The 16,949-nt window shown below is 43.1% G+C and overlaps 2 protein-coding genes across 4 annotated transcripts in view; both read right to left on the minus strand.

Moving 5' to 3' along the window:
• Positions 1-10,658, minus strand: part of ATP6V0A2 (ATPase H+ transporting V0 subunit a2) — a 39,123-nt gene extending 28,465 nt beyond the window's left edge. The window contains exons 1-5 of the mRNA XM_049865891.1: positions 10,387-10,658; positions 5,335-5,413; positions 3,622-3,719; positions 1,120-1,257; positions 296-384 (exon numbers count right to left, since the gene is read on the minus strand). Of these exons, the coding sequence (XP_049721848.1) occupies positions 296-384; positions 1,120-1,257; positions 3,622-3,719; positions 5,335-5,413; positions 10,387-10,503 (521 nt within the window). The 5' untranslated portion in view covers positions 10,504-10,658. The remainder of the gene's footprint in view (positions 1-295; positions 385-1,119; positions 1,258-3,621; positions 3,720-5,334; positions 5,414-10,386) is intronic.
• Positions 10,659-14,229: 3,571 nt separating this feature from the next.
• Positions 14,230-16,949, minus strand: part of TCTN2 (tectonic family member 2) — a 32,773-nt gene continuing 30,053 nt past the window's right edge. For all 3 annotated transcript variants that reach the window (XM_049866315.1, XM_049866313.1, XM_049866316.1), the window contains 3 exons: positions 15,107-15,232; positions 14,884-14,972; positions 14,230-14,436 (listed from right to left, as the gene is read on the minus strand). In XM_049866315.1, coding sequence (XP_049722272.1) covers positions 14,315-14,436; positions 14,884-14,972; positions 15,107-15,232 — 337 coding nt within the window. In that variant the 3' untranslated portion in view covers positions 14,230-14,314. The remainder of the gene's footprint in view (positions 14,437-14,883; positions 14,973-15,106; positions 15,233-16,949) is intronic.

Genomic DNA, 16,949 nt, shown 5'->3' on the forward strand with positions numbered 1-16,949 from the left:
TTGGCTCCTGTGTTTCCACCAAAAACAAGACTCAGTGCTCAGTGATGAATGATTTTAGGCTTATAGGACTTAACACTGAATGGTACTAAAGCTGCTTCTTTCCAGGTCATTGGACTATCATATTTAGATTAAAAAGTCGGCACAGCTGAGTAATTCAGTTCAGCAAATACAGGAGTGCAGTGCTTCCTTAAACAAATATTTGCTTTCATTCAGCCCCAGGCTTTAGACGGTACCCATCACCCTCAGGAGCCATCGTGCTTCAACAACCTGAGCAGTGTGAAGCCCTGTCACCTACCCCAGTTTTGCCCCGAGCCTCTGCATACAGCTGTAGTCGATCAAAGATTCAGTCTCTAAGGAAGAGAATTCTTCATAAGCGGGTTCGAACTACAAAGAGACATATAAAAGCAAGTGAGGCTCATTAAAAATGACCCTGCTGCCTTCCTCCTGTTTCCAAACAAACTTACAGGGCATAGTCACTAACTGCCTGGATCTGAGGGCCAAGGCCCCACGATCACTCAGACACAAACTTCAGCTCTGCTAAGTGGAAACCTAGCTTCCCCACACTCATTTGTAAGCCACTTGAAGACTGTCACATAAGACTTTACCAGTTAAGTCGTTGCCTTAACCCAAGATAGAATATGTTGTCGAGCCAACCACTATATCAAGTGAAACTGAGTTATTGAAGGGGTGTGCTTTTCCCTTCTACACGCGGCTCAATACAGTTCTCATGTAGACACCATTCATCGTTCTTATATATTACAGCTTTTTAAAATTTTTTCTTAACCCTTACCAATTTGGAAACACTGAATTTCAATTTTAGACTTCAACTTCTACTGCTGATTTTTCTTCAAGATCATAAAAATATTTTTTGAATGGCAAACCAAAGAATTTTACAAATACCAAGGACTGTTATTGCTAAAACCAACCAACACAGGAAATGGTTCTTAAAGTCTTTTTGTCTTTAAGTGTCATATATTTCAACTGAAAAAATGATGCTAAGCTCTAAATTGAACCCTTAAAAAAAAGCAACACATCTAAATGAATTCTGACAAGCCCCGCAATCTTGCAGGAATGAGGTTTTTATAAAAGAAACGTTTCCTCTCGTCTGTGGTTCAGTACCTCCACGTTGCGTTTTACGAAGGTCTTTGTCACTCTCAGCATATGAGTATACTCGATCAGTTCAAGCAAGTTTTTCCTCAGTTTCTCCTTGTTCTTTGTCACTTCTCTCAGTTCAACCTCAAGTTTCTGCAGTTGTTCCTAAAACAAAATGGACGATAGTCAAGAGTATAATTTAGTTTCAAGTTTGATTTTAATAAGCTTTTTACAGCACACTAATCAGTGCAGGTTTCAAAGAGTCAGGATTTATGTTAGTTTGATAAGGATAAGAAAAGATATAAAAATTTTAAAGGTTCACCACTTAGTCCCATAAAAATCTACTGCTGCCGATTCTGACTTATAGCAACCCTACAGGACAGAGTAGTAGTGACTCACAGGGTTTCCAAGGCTGTCATCTTTTTTTTTTTTTTTCACTTTGCTGTTGATGAGGATACACACAGCAAAACATATACCAATTCAACAGTTTCTACACACACAAATTCAACAATTCAGCCACAGTGATTACTTCTTCCAGTTGTGCAACCATTCTCGCCCTCCTTTCCTGAGCAGCTCCTCTGCCATTAACACAAACTCACGGGCCGCACTGTTCGCTATATAATCTTTCCTGTTGCTATAGTCAGTTTGATCCCATACAGATAGAACTAGAACGGCACGATGCTCAAGGCAGACACTCTTCGTTAGTTAAGCTACAAGGCTGTGATCTTTACAGAAGCAAACCGCCACATCTTTCTTCTGCAGAGCGGCTGGTGGGTTCAAACCACCAACCTCTTGGTTAGCAGTCAAGCACTTTAACTACTGTGCCACCAGGGCTCCTTCCATCATTAATTACTTCCTATTAATTCGGGTAATTCCTACAAAATTAATTCACATACGATAGTATAAAGAGCCCTGGTGGCTTAGTGGTTAAGAGCTCAGGCTGCTAACTAAAAGGCTAGCAGTTTGAATCCACTAGCCACTCCTTGGAAATCTTTTGGGGGATTTCTACCCTATCCTATAGGGTCACTATGAGTCGGAATCAACTTGACGGCAATGGGTTTGGTTTTTTTTTGTTGTTTTTTGGTGTGATAGTATAAAGCATTCAGGATCCTATGATGCTGACAAGTGCCCTAAGACCAGACCTTGTCTCCAACCTCCAATCCTATCATTTCTGCTGGTTTTCCTGTGTCTGGTTTCCTTCCTCTTTCAAGTCTGCATGTCCTTTTATTTATAACAGAAAATTTTAGAGCCTCTGTTTTTACACATGTACTCTATTTTCCTAGTCTCTAGCTTCAGAGTTTCTATGCATTTTCATTTATAGAATTGGGCATAAAAATTCTCAAAACATTCTTTGTGTTAATGATGGTGGAATATTCTGGAAGAGAACAGCAATAACAGTGGCATAACATGAAAAATGTACAACTCAACATCACTGAATTGGCAATGTAGAAGTTACATTGGCAAATGTCTTGATTCACACATTTTCACTATAATAAAAAAAGTATCAATAAAAAGAAGAAAAAGGAATTCTTTAATTTTAGTGGCCAGAATTTAATACTGTATCTGGTACACCAAGCGCCTAGCTTCTCTGTTATATGCTACTGGGGGGGGCGGGACGGAATTCTTGAGAGCAAGTCTTCTTTAGTAATTAGTTACATACTAAGCATCCTAATAATATTTAAGTATGAAAATACTCGAAGTAGAAATTTGTAAAACAAATCATCGAGTCAATGAAGACTCATACTCAATCACTTAACACGCTATATTCATTATGTGCGCTCTGCCTTACAAAAGCCATAAGCAGTCATCACTATATTTGTAATTATCTCATAACCAACCTGTCAAACAGGCCAAACCAGATGGCTGCTTTGTACTCATGTGATTGTATGATTCTCTCTAGAGTCCACTCATATGCCAAATGTTAGACGACTTCCTACCAGATAAACACAGCAGCCTTGTTACACAGTAATAATTGTTTTGAAAAAGCTAAAGAACACCAGTCTGCTTCCCAGAGTGATGAACTCCAAAACGACTACACTGGACCGTCAGCGGATAATCCACAGGTAGATGCCAATAAACGGGCCAAGCAAGTGTTCTCAAAGAGGGAAGGAAGCTGTACGCCCAAGAAATGAGACTCTGAACTTGGGGTGAAGCAACACTGTTTGCTACAATACTTCTAACAACCTAACGTCTTCAAACCCCTGAAAATTCAAGGGGTAGAGGATCAGAGTGAATCTGGGAAGAGTGTGAAGGGTGTATGACTATGAACCAGATTTAATGACCTAATTCTCGCTAGCCTATGTTAAACACCATCTGGAAAGAAGACTATGTCTTACACTGAAAAAGAAAACTAAATTACAGTTAAAACTAACTACGGCTAACCTATTACTGAAGGTTAACCGCAATACGGCTCTTTAATTTTCATTTCACTTTTTTGAGAAGGCGGAAAAGCACTGAACAATAGAAAATGAGTGATTAAGCGATCCCTGAAATGAGGGGCCTGACACGGCTTCTTCAGGAACAAGTTACCTGCATTTCTAAGACTTGTTTCAGAGGTGGCGCAGGAGGGCTGGTCTCTCCTTCAGGTAGGGGAATGTCTGCTTTATTAATCTCCTGCACTAAATATGCTACAAAAATAAAAAAAATGAAACAAATTAGATACAGAAACTTAACATACTAAATTTCAGTCAGATCCTTTGAAATCCCACCTTTTCCTAGGCCCTCTTAAAACAAATGTCTAAATGCACAAAAATTTTGCTGGTGCCAAAGGACTTAGAGTTCCCCCTCTTTTGACCTAGTTTCCGAAGATCTGAAAAATAATACTACCTAGAGAGATTGGCATGTAGTGACAAAATAGAGAATAGCCTGGATAAACATTCTCTGAAATTCCCCAAATTTTCTTCACATCTAAAATCCAGTTAAAGAACTTGGGAGCTATGCTGTCTCTGCACCGGGGGAAGCAAGGAGGTTAAGGACACACTTGGAATCTCAGAAGTAACCTAGTGGTAGGCCTATACTAGGTGTTATGGATTAACTGTGTCCTCCAAAAACGTACGTTGGAATCTCTTTGAAACAGTTTAAGCTACAGGAAATCCTGTACCCGCCTACAGTGTTACCATTCTTGCCCTCTTTTAAACACTTTATTTCAAATAGACGACCTGTCCGATGGCTTACATATGCTGAGAGGGTGGGAACACAAGGTCATTTAATGTACACCCGTTGACCTGTTGCTGTCGAGTTGATTCTACCTCATAGGGACCCTACAGGACAGAGAACTGCCCCACAGAATTTCCAGGGCTGTAATCCTTATGGGCACAGACTGCCAGGTCTTCTCTCCTGCAGAGTTACTGGTGGGTTCCAACTGCCGACCTTTCACTTAGTAGCCGAGTGCTTAACCGCTGTACCATCAGGGTTCCTTTTAACGTACACAATCCACACTAGTAACTAAGACCTCGAGCAACATGAAAAGGAATCAATTGCAGATGACAAAAAGCCTTTGTTTTCAATATTAAAAATCCCCAGTTAAAAAATATAAAATCCACCATAACTATTCTCATTTATTCTTTATATTAGAAATTGTTCCAAATCTCGCATTCTCCCTCTTACTCCCACTTGCACCTGTTTTTCTGGCCAGCCTTCTAAAAACAAATACTGCACTTCAGTCCGCTGCTTGAGATAATTTTTGACCCTTTGTTTCAGCCAGAACTTCAAGGTTTAACTTGATGAAGACTACTTCCAGAAAAGTGGTTACAGATTTTAGAGATAAAGGAAGTAAACTAGGGTACTGATCTAACACATGAACAAATGAAGCCGTGAAAAAAGGAGACTATTATCAACCAATGTATCTGCCACTTCCCGCGTCCCTGGTTCCTTTTCAGTTAAGGATCGCTTTTGCACGTAGCCAAAGTTTTTAAGTTATAATAAACTAGAGAAGATTGGTTAAATAAACCATGGTACTTTAATACAATTAAAAAAGGTAAGTGGGAAACAAACCTTATAAAAAATAAGCTGACCATTGTGCACGGGAAGCCTTCCTTTTATAGACGAACAGCAAAAAGCATGGAAAGATAACACGCACCTGCGTAACAGTGATGACCTCAGAGTTCTGGGAATACAGGCGACTTCTTTTCTCATTTCTGCTTATCTATAGTTTCCTTTTTTTTTTTTTTTTTAATGAAAATAAATGAGGCTTGCTTATATAAAAATAATTACTTAGGTGATTAAGACAGCAAACAAACTTACCCAGTATTCTCTCCAGTTCTTCACACCTCTTCATCTCACCAACAAATTTTCTTTGGAAGGAACTGACACTCTGGTTGAGCTGAGAAAAGCATGAAGAAATTGCTTTCAAACTGCTAATGTTCTGGAGGTGATTTTCAAAATGAAATCGATTTTTAAAATCAAATAATAAATGCCCAATATTGGTGAGGGTTTGGGGAGGAGAACTCTCATAAGCTACTGAATGGGCACAGAAACTGGCACAACTTTTCTGGAGAGCAATTTGATAACTGTTGTTAAAAAAATACAAAAACTTCAAGAATAGCCTTTGGCCCAAGCAACTTCCCATGAAGAAATTTATCCTAAGGAAAAACTATGGATCTGAACAAAAATTTATATAGACCATCGCCAAGTCCAGGGATTATTCCCCCAATAGTGAAAAAACGATAACACAAACATCTAACAAGAGAAAATTAGCTAAATAAATTATGGTGTATACCCATACAACAGAATACTAAACCAAACACAAAAAACTGTTGCCATCAAATCAATTCCAACTCATAGTGACCCTAAAGGACAGAGTAGAACTGCCCCACACAGTTTTCCAAGGAGCGGCCGGTGGATTCTAACTGCCCACTTTGATTCGCTGCCTGAGCTCTTAACCACTGTGCCGCCAGGGCTCCAATGGACCCGCTGGCATCAAGTCGATTCCGGCTCATAGCAACCCTATAAGACAGAGCAGAATTGCCCCATAAGGTCCTCAAGGAACACCTGGTGGATCTGAACTGCCGACCTTTTGGTTACCAGCCCTAGCACTTAACCACTACGCCACCAGGGTTAATGGGATACTAGTCAGCAATAAATAAGAACGAACATGCAGCAACACAGATGAACCTCAAAAGTATGGATCTGCTGAGTGAAAGAAGCCAGTCACAAAAGGCCACATATTATAGGATTCCATTTCTACGAAAGGTCCAGAATAGGCAAATCCATAGAAACACAAAGTAGATTAGTGGCTGCCTGGGGCTGCAAGCGAGACTAGGAATTAACTCTAGATGGGCTGGAGAGGTCTTACTGAGATGATGGAAATGTTCTGACACTGGACTCTGAAGAGAGCTACATGACTTGCTAGAGTTTCTAAAAGTCAGCGAATTTATACTTTAATTGTACGAATTTCACGATGCACCTCAATAAATGTGAATAAAAATTATGGCTCAATCATATAACTGAATGCTATGCAGTTATTAAAAACAATGTTTCCAATGCCCAGATATTTAATTTATATTAAGAAATCTATTATTAAAATTTTTAGGTATGATAATGGGATGATGGTTGTGATTTTTGAAAAGAGTGAGTCCTTATCTTTTAGCCATACTTAACATTTACAAACAAAACGATGTATCTGGAATTTGCTTCAAAGTATTTCAGAGGGAGAAGGTATGGAACGAGGGGACCACACGTTACGTCACAGCTGAGTGAGGGACACAAGCGGGCTCATTGTACTGTTCACTCTACTTCACTTTTTGTAATTCCAAGCTTAAGAAATTAGAAAAGTATTGTGAAAGAATGTTTAATAAAATGAGGAAATTAGCCACAGTTTGCATATGCAAAAGCCGACTTAATACTTTCAATACGAGTCCAACGTTCCAAAAATACATATACATGTACATTTTTAAATATTATTAAAATAATATTATTTGAAAATATTACTTGAAAAAGTTCAAGTGTTTATTTCTGGGTAATGGGATTGTGGATTATATTAGCTTATTCTTAAGTCTTCCAAATTTCCCACAGTGAACACAAATCACTACTATAATTTTTTAAAAATTATCAGAAATCATTCATGTTGAAAGGCATTGAGGACAAGAATTCTATCTTTCTTGGATTCAGCATTTGTGCTGGGCACTCTCAAAAAGCAATTAGACAACAACTTGGCATGAAACTGCTCAAACAACCTGAGAAGAATCTACCCCCAAGGGTACAGTTCTCGTTCAGTATTTTAAAAAATTTTTTAGAAGATTAACCAGAAGAAAGTTAAAGAACCAATTTCACTTCTGCCTGCCACATTCTCTTTCATTTCCAGAAATCCCACTAACCGCTTCCAAGTTGTTAATGATTCAGATACAAGCTATTTCTAGAGATCAAAGAATGTGAAAAGGAGGCTATGATACTGTATCAAAAGCTGTCTACATATGACCTACTTCTCAGTTTGAGTGTTTTTCCCCCGTATCAAACACTAGCTAACTCAAATTGCACGTTATGGTTGTACAAACGGCAAAATCTTTAAAAAGAGGTTAGCTTTTGTGGCAAAGACACAAACGTGACTGGATTTGACAAACAACATCACCACCACCTTACATATATTAACCTTGTTTTTTCTGTTGCGTGATTTCTTTTCTTTTACAAAGTTTTGCTTTTTCGAGGGGCAAAGTTGCCCTAATTCAAGGCTAAGGGCATAAAGTACATTTTAACGACGATTCATTTTAACACCAGCATTTAACCTAGAAAAACCAGCAGAGGATACAGGACGCTGCTTTTACAGACAGTCACACCATTCAACCTTTCCCTCCAGCAGCTAAAGGACTGAAAGGGAACGTTGTTCTCCTCGACTGCAGACTGTTACGAAAGTGAGACGAACTTTCCCTTCATTGAGTCCTATTGGTTAGTCTAGTAACCTTTCTCTCCCAGGTCTTCTCACTGGCTGTCACCACAGAAATGCTTGTAGAAGGGTTACTAAAGGAAAAGGGAAAATTGGCCGCCTACGCAAGCAAGATGACTGATGTCCCTGATCCCATATGGGGAATGCAAGGTCTGTGAGAAACTCCAGGAAAGAGCAGAAAAGAAGAGCCAGCGTTGTGATGGAGCCTTCTGTACTGGCACTCTTGCTGTCTGACACACATGCTCACATGTGCACATGCACACACATGCACCCATGCACGGACATATTTGTCTGAACTCAGGAAACCTAGCACCACAGGAGGAAAAGCTCATTTTAGCATATTAGTAGTATCTTTCCTTCTGGAAAAACACAAACTGCACTCCTTTTCTTTCACTGATTCTCCATTAAAAAGAATTCCAAGTATATGCTACTACTGCCTACTGTAATGACGGAGCCCTGGTGGCACAGTGGTTAAGAGCTTGGCTGCTAATCAAAAGGTCAGCAGTTTGACTCTACCAGCTGCTCCTTGGAAACCCTACAGGGCAGCTCTACTCTACCCTGTAGGGTTGCTATGAGTCAGAATCGACTCAATGTCAACGGATTTAATGCAGTTGAAGTGAACATGAACCTTTGTGGTGATTAGAGCATTTGGTCAGCCCTTAGATTTCAACGTGGTAAGTCTTTGGGCTGGGATACTAACAAGATGGAACAAATGCACCTGTTAATAGAAAGGAGACTATTTCACTTGTCAGCAACACCATCTGCCAAGCCAGTGGGACCTTGTGCTGAAGTCCTGGTGGCTCCAGGAACCAGGAAGAGGGCTGGGCCTTTCCTGTCACTCAGGACTTTCCCTCTGACCTAGAATCGCCTTACCTGAAGTGACTTTCAATCCAATTAAAAAGTACTAGGTCTTCTAGATGGTGCCTGGCTACCACTACCAACCGTTCTGATCTTGGTTACAATAGGCAAACCTGACAGATTGGAAAAAAATATTGAACAGAACCTTAATTTAAAAAAAAAAAAAAAAAAGCCAGCAGACTTACTGGACCATTTGAGACTGGAGGACCTCCAAGCCAACTGCCCTGAGAAACGAAACTAGTCTCTAAGGTCACCTTTTAGCTAAATAATAGACTGGCTCACAAAATAAAGAATATCTCCCAGGAGTACTGTGTTCCTTTAAAAAATCATCTCTATGAGACCAAATGGCCAACAATGACTTTAAAACAAAGATAAGGATGTAAATGGGCAGGGAAACTAGGTCAACGGAAACAGAAAAGCCAGAACAAATGAAAATGTTGACACAATGTTAAGAACATAACCAATGTCACTGAACAATGCCTGTAGAAATTGTTGAAGGGGAACCTAAACTGCTGTGTATACCTTCACCAAAAACAGAATAAAATATTATTTAGGAAAAGTACTAGGTGTTTTCCTTCATAGCATTTATCACAGTTCACAATCAGAGTGTTCATCTGTCTCCTCCCACACTAAGAGATCCAGGAACACTGGGACCTTGTCTGCCTTGCTCACCCGACTTCACAGCACCAAAAACAGTGCCTGGAATGCAGTATGCACTAAATAAAAGCTTGTTCATTCACTCAACAAACACCTACTGAGTGCTTTCTCTGCCAGGGGTTGTGCTGAGCTGTGGAGAACCAGGGCTGAACAAGACAGGCAAGGTCCTCAGCCTGAAGGGTTTGCTGTCCATGGCAGAGACAACAGAGAAGCAAACAGATACATAAAGTGTTTATTATTACTTGTCAGGAAGGCAGCTTCCACTCAGCAAATGCTGACTGCGTTCCTATTCCCTACCAGGCACCGGCATGTACACCATCTGTGAACAAAACCCACAAAAGTCTCTTCTCCCAAAGAGTTTACCCCAAGCTCAGTTCCAATTCAGCGGCTGTGGCCTTCCTGTTGCCCCACCTGGGACCCCGTACCACTGACCTGCCCACGGCCCGTCTCTACCCATTCGGGTCTCAGCTCAAACGTCACCTCCTCGGAGAAGCCCTCCCTGACCACCCCTTCAAACGGATCCCCCAGCGGAATCTCCGTCACACCACCTTGTTTGACTTTCTCTCTAGCAAACGTTTTCTTGTGTACGTATTTACTTGCTTAGTCTCGGTCTCCCGGCACCTGCCCAGACGCGTCCTCGGACCCGTTCTCAGCGCCTAGCACAGGCTCGGTCCTCGGAGCACCTTGGAATCCCACGGCAAGTTGATGGAAACTACCCAGAAGCCCCCTAACTACCGGCGCCCAGCCGCCTCGGACCAGAGCTCCGGCGACCCTGGACCCGGGTCCCCCCGCAGGGCCTCCGGCGGGGAAACTGAGGCCGAGCCCCCGCCCCCGAGCGCTCGCGGCCCCAGGCCCCAGCGCAGGCGGGCGCCCAGCAGGTGCGCGCTCGCGGCGACACTCACGTCTCGGAACTGCACCAGGCCCCTCTCGCCCAGGGCGCTGAGGCACTCGTAGGCCGTGCCCGCCTGCAGGAAGAGCTGCGCCAGGCACATGCTCTCGCTCCGGAACAGCGACCCCATGGCGGCCGGCGACTCGGGCCCGCTGCTCACCCCGGGCGGCCTGGGCCTCGGGTCTGGCCGGCGGCCTGGCTGCGACCCCGCAGCATGGAGCTCAGGGCTGCGGCCGCTGCTCCCGTCGCGCCACCCGGCCGCCGCCACAGTCGCTGCGAGGCCCCGCCCCCCGCCGCAGCCGGTTCCGGTTCCGCCCCCGCGCGCCCCGCCTCCGGCCGGCTGACCAATGGCCGCCCGGAGTTCCGGGAGCAGGCGCGGCGGGGCCAACCGGCCAAAACCCGGGGGTGGGCGGTGGCAGCGCCCAGCGCTCGGCGGACCGCGGAGGAGACGGCCGCTCGCTTTACTGCTTGGAGCTTTTTTTAACGAGTTTTATTGACATGCCATAAAATTCGCCCGACTATCATTTTTAGTGAATTTACCATCACAACGCACTTTTAGGACATTTCCATCAGCCCCAGAAAGACCCCTCCAGCCCGGCTGCAGCCGCTCCCGCTTCCCGCCACCAGCCCCCGGCGACCCCTGAACGCCTGGGCTTGCCCGCTCTGGGCATGCGTCCATGGGATCGCACGCTGCGAGGCCTTTGTTTGCATCTGGCTTCTGCCACCCGCTTCTCTCGGGCCCTGTGTCCCACTGCACATCAGATGCTGGGGCCATGCCTGGGCCACTGTGGTCCGCTGGCCACTCGCGCCTTCCACGATTCCCCACACAGCAGCTCCAGCCATCTCTCTGAATCAAGACTAAAATCTGATGCGAACCCACTTGAACACCTCCGGCTTATCCCACTTCATTCGGAATAAAATGCAAGCCTCTTACCATGGCCAGCAAAACCCCCCAGATCCGCTGCCTTCCCCAACCCTTGTCTTCCGCCTGCCCTGGGCTCCCTGGCTCCCGCTGCAAAGGCCTGCTTTCTTTCTCAAACACACCTGGCCCAGGGCATTTGAACTTACTGGTCCCTCTGCCTAAAACACCGCCCCCCGCCCCAGCCCTTCTCAGAGGGGCTCCGTGGACTCCCAGCTCACAGGGCCCTCCTCCCTGGCGCTGCCCCAACGCCCCATCTAGTCCTCCCACACCAGGCCATTACACCCCCTGTTCTCTTTCCTTTGGAGCATTCAGCACTATCCTGCCTACTTGTCTGTTCACAGACTTCCCCCACTAGGGTGTAAGCAGGGACAAAGCTGGGACACTGTCGTGTCACTGAGGTCTCTCCAGAGCTTTGCAAGTAGAATCGCCAGGGCCTGGCACATAGTAGCTGCTCAATAACTATTTCTTGTGTGCATGCATGAATGTATTAACTCAGAAAATGAAAGCTGGACAGTATGCCCTCCAGGCCCCGTTGCCAAAGTGAGTTTCTCCTTTTTCAAGCACAAATGGCAACTGAACAAAGCCCACAATATCAGGCCACATTACCTGTCATTCAGGGATTTTAAACTAATTTTCCATAAATATATCCAGAGCTAGTTACACTAACTGCCACAGAATGATTTCTGAGTCACTGCAATCAATTAATCAGTGGTATTTCCTTTTCTTTGACAAAAGACAACTTGTGACTCTATATCATGTAATCTGCTCAACCCACAGAGATACAAATCAAAGAGACAGAAGGAGGAGGAGGGATCCCGAATTTCCCTAATGTAATACAGTTTTGTTTTTTTTTTTAATACGGTAGTTCCCCTCCTCGAGAGGGAAATAAATGTCATTAGTTACATATTTAATATGAACTAGGAAAAAATATGACTACAACACCAAACCTATAATTTCACAAATATTATTTATGTGTATATATGGATCCCTGGTGGCACAGTGGAAACCCTGGTGGCGTAGTGGTTAAGTGCTACAGCTGCTAACCAAAGGGTCGGCAGTTTGAATCCGCCAGGCGCTCCTTGGAAACTCTATGGGGCAGTTCTACTCTGTGCTACAGGGTCGCTATGAGTCGGAATCGACTCAATGGCACTGGCTTTGCTTTTTTTTTTTGGTGGCACAGTGGTTAAGAGCTCAACTGCTAACCAAAAGATCTGAAGTTCGAATCCACCAGGCACTTCTTGGAAACCTTACGGGGGCAGTTCTACTCTGTCCTATAAGGTCGCTATGAGTCAAAACCAACCCGACAGCACATAACAACAACATATATATACATATATATGTATATGTTTATATAATGTTTGTGAATATAATATTCACAAGCAATAACATTTGTGAAGTTATAGGTTTGGTCTTATAGTCTTATTTTTTCCTCATTCATATGAAATATGTAACTAATGACAGTTAATTTCCCCTCAAGGAGGAGCGGTTCTGTTGTACATACGGTTGCTATGAGTCAGAACTGACTCCAGAATACCTAACAACAGCGTCAACACACATTTAAACAGAATTGCCTTGAAAAAAAAAACACATATACATATGCAAATCTATTTAAAGAAAAGTTTAAATAACAATAGAGGTGATACTCAGATAAGAACTGGGAAAAAACCCACTGCCCTCAAGTCAATTCCAACTCATAGCAACCCTACAGGACAGAGCAGAACTGCCCCATAGGGTTTCCAAGGAGTGGCTGGTGGATTTGAACTGCCAGCCATTTGGTTGGCTGCTGAATTATTAACCATTGCGCCAGCAGGGCTCCAAGAACTGCCCAGCCCCAGCCCCAACCACAGCCCCACTAGGTTCAGTACCAACTGACCCTAAGCCAGCCCTACCCTGGGGTCAGGTGAAGGTCCATGACAATCAGAGAACAGATACCTAAAATATAGTGTTTCCACATTGCTGAATATTATGAACTGTGAGATGAAGAGTTGGTCCCCCTATTATAAAATGGATTTAAGATTAGAAGGCCCCAAAGTTCCCCTGGCCAGGAACGCTGCAGTGAAGATACCACACATCTTAAGCAGTGCTGGGACACCCAGAGGCCCCAGGAAGTCAACCACAAATTGTAAAAGGAAAAAGAAACACTTTTTCAAAATTAGAGTTACCGATGGTACATGAAATCCATCTGAAATGGAAAAATAAATTCTCTGGCACACAAAGAAATCTCACAGGAGATTTGCCATGTGGCTGCCGTAGGCTGTGGTTAAAGACTTTGCCCCACTGCACCACATGCCACACCGTCTGGCCCCTTGTGAGGGGCTGTGGGAGGAATGGCTCAAGGCTCAGCCAGGAAAAACTCTCCAACTGAAAACCACTCCATTTTTAATTTAGGAACCCCATGATTCTTGAGCCAATCATATTAGTTTTTTGGAAACTGAGGATTAAGGTAGGGGTCTACCTTTGATAAAAATGCCGAAGAATCTATGGCATATATTTTTGTGCGTTTACATTCATCCCTGGTTTTTGTTTTGTTTTGCTTTCCTCCCTATATTATTTTCCCTCCCCCAGTGCTCACGCTGTCCTACATTTTTCTTTCTTTATTTATTTTTTTGCATTATATACATTTTTAAAGGCTACTTGAAGTCCTTTCTTTGGAATATGGAAAATGAACCAGTCAATTCAACACTCGTATATAAACATTTTTAAAAGACTGACTCCTTCAAGTACATATAATGTATTTGGCCCAAAACCCCCAAGGCTTCCATGCTTTGCAATCAACCAGAGTATCTACTAACATTTACTTACAAGTGAGTCTCTCACGCATCTTATTCGGGGTGGTCTGGGGATGAAAATGTTCACTCCGAGTTGCTTTCAACATTTGGATAGCTACAGAGATTAATTACACTCACAGAGCACTTAATAAAAATATTCTACAAAAACAAGACATTTCATTTATTACATGTGGACAGGCATGTAGGAGTACACCGAAATCACAGGAGTGAGCTCTGTAGTCCGTAAGAAGTCAGGTGGCGGATGAATTCCACTCTCTGCATATCCTAGTCCAGGGGTTACTGAGGAACACAGCTAACACGAGGAAAGAGACCAAGACTAAGCCCTTGGCAATGCACTGAGAATAAGGCTCCCCTGTAAGACAACAAATAAAAGTCAGCAACATCTTTAGTTCTTTTTTTTCTGGTAATTATTTAGGTAGAAATAAGCCAAGCCATTTATAGTGATAATTTTGAAGCAGCAACATTATCAGTAATTATTTTCTTTTTAAATGTTTTCTATAGGTTTTAAGTTTCCTATGGCATTTACCTATTACGGCAAAACCTGTGAGAGCTGGAACCGGATGGGACTGCCTGGGTTTCCCAAGTCTTGTAAGTTTTCCACCTTTGACAAGGTGCAGTTTTATCACTTTGCTATAGTTCGTTTTAGTGAAAAATATTTGAGTTTTCCTTTTCTGACAGGTTTTCACCTTACACAGATTCTGGCTTTCGCAGGTTTTACTCTACTTTAAAATTGTTGTTTTTTTTTTTTTTTTTTTAATTGACAAAACCATAATGATAACCACTCCAGAAATTGCTTTACCTTGATAATACCGAGTCAACGGGTATAGAAGCTGTGGCCAGCACACCTCATTTCTGTTGCAGTCGTACTCCGTAAAATTGGTCTGGAATCTACAAAACATTTTAGAAGGTTACGATGACGACAAGTGAAAAGCATCCGAACTTGATTAAAGAAATAAATTTCCTATTTCCTGTTACACGTTTCTGCTTCGTAATAATGCCAACCATATCAGCCTCAGCATTACCTGGTCAGTGGGCAGGGTAACCGGGCAGGTATTTTAATAAACTGGACCGATGCGCTGAGAGGGAAGAGGTCGGCCTTGTCTTCACAAGTCAGCCCACACTGGTACTGCCAGTCCACTGAGGAAAACCTGGAAGAAAAGACGATGCAGGCAATACGTCCACTACGCACCTTCTATTCTGTTAAGAACATCAGTGTTTCCGGAAACGGCAGAAAATTGTAGAACAAAATTCAAATGCACAAAAAAGTATCAGACATACTTGGTCTGACAGAGACTGGGGAAACCCCCGAGACTATGGCCCCCGGTCACCCTGCTAACTCAGAACTGAAGCCACTCCCAAAGTCCACCTTTCAGCCAAAGATTAGACGGGCTATAAAATAAACCATAATACAGGTGAGGAACGTGCTTCTTAGTTCAATCAAATACACGAGACCAAATGGGTAACACCTGTCCAAAAGCAAAGACAAGAAGGCAGGAAGCTACAGGAAAACTAGAGAAATGGATACAGGGAACCCAGGGTGGGAAGGAGGATTGCGACCGATATCACAAAACAACTTGTATATAAATTTTGGAATGAAAAACTAACTTGAGGTGCAAAATTTCACCTAAATCACAATAAAATTAAAAGAAAAAAAGGAACATCAGGTGATTTGCTCAGTAAAGACATGAACTGAGGTTCTCTTAAAGAATGTTTCAAATTCCATTTCTCTCTAGTATAAACCCACCCAGCACCATCGAGTCGATTCACATTTTCAAATATACACCAAAAAAGAGACTGTACCTACACACCAGGCTACAACGACTACCAACATTTTGCCAGTCTTGTTTCCTCTCTCTCCTCCCCAGTTACCTCATTTAATACTGGGGCTTTTAAAGTTAATTTCTTTCATCATTTGTTTGTCTCAAACAACAAAATAATAATAGCGACAACAACTACTACCACTGTTTTTGTCGTTGTGTTCTGTCGAGTCCATTCCGACTCACAGGGACCCCATGAAACACAGTCCAACTTCTCGTAGGGTTTTCTGGGCTGGAATCTTTACAGGGGCAGAACATCAGGTCTTTTATCTCAGGGAACCTCTGGTAGGTTCGAACAATGGCCTTACAGTTAGCAGCTGAGCACTTAACCATTATGCCCCCAGGGCTTCTTCAACTACCGCTGCCAACCAGTTATTGAAGGCTTTCCCCTGTGCCAGGCACAGTGCTAGGATGCTTTATATACCATCTCATTTTATCCTCAAAACAATCCTACTAGGTAGGTGTATGTAGTTAATTTTAACATCAGTTGCTTCTGTCTAGCCAGTACCTTCTTTCTTCTGGAAATTGCACCCAGATGTTCCCTTGGGGAATACTCCCCATTCTCAGTTCAGGTGGACCATGAGGGTCCAACCCAATTCCCTGAATCTAGGGGTGGCCTCATTGCCTGAGCTGCCTATTGCCCCAGCCATCATGACTGTTTCAGAAGTGAGCACCAGACTCCAAGTGAACCAATAAAAGTCGGCCCAAGTCTTAAAAGATGGGGGAAGATACAGTCTCTTCCCACTGGAGTTCATAAACTGGTATCACAATTGCTCCTTAAGAAGAAAGCCAACCCAAAGGAAAGGAGAGCCAAGAGGTGACGCGGAAAAAGGTTCCCGACCATGGCACTGCAGAACCATCAGCTAGCTGTGGACCTTCAGGAATCTAAACCAATAAAGTCTCCCTTTTGCTTAAGTCAGCACGAGCTGGCACTCTTTCACTTAAAGCTGAGAGGTCTGACAGGTAAAGATGGTATCACCATTTCACAGATGAGGAAACTGCCGCTCAGAAGAGGTACGGTAACCGCGTGATGTCACACAGCTCATAA

The sequence above is a fragment of the Elephas maximus genome, chromosome 22 (genome assembly GCF_024166365.1).
Source record: "Elephas maximus indicus isolate mEleMax1 chromosome 22, mEleMax1 primary haplotype, whole genome shotgun sequence".
Taxonomy (NCBI): domain Eukaryota; kingdom Metazoa; phylum Chordata; class Mammalia; order Proboscidea; family Elephantidae; genus Elephas; species Elephas maximus.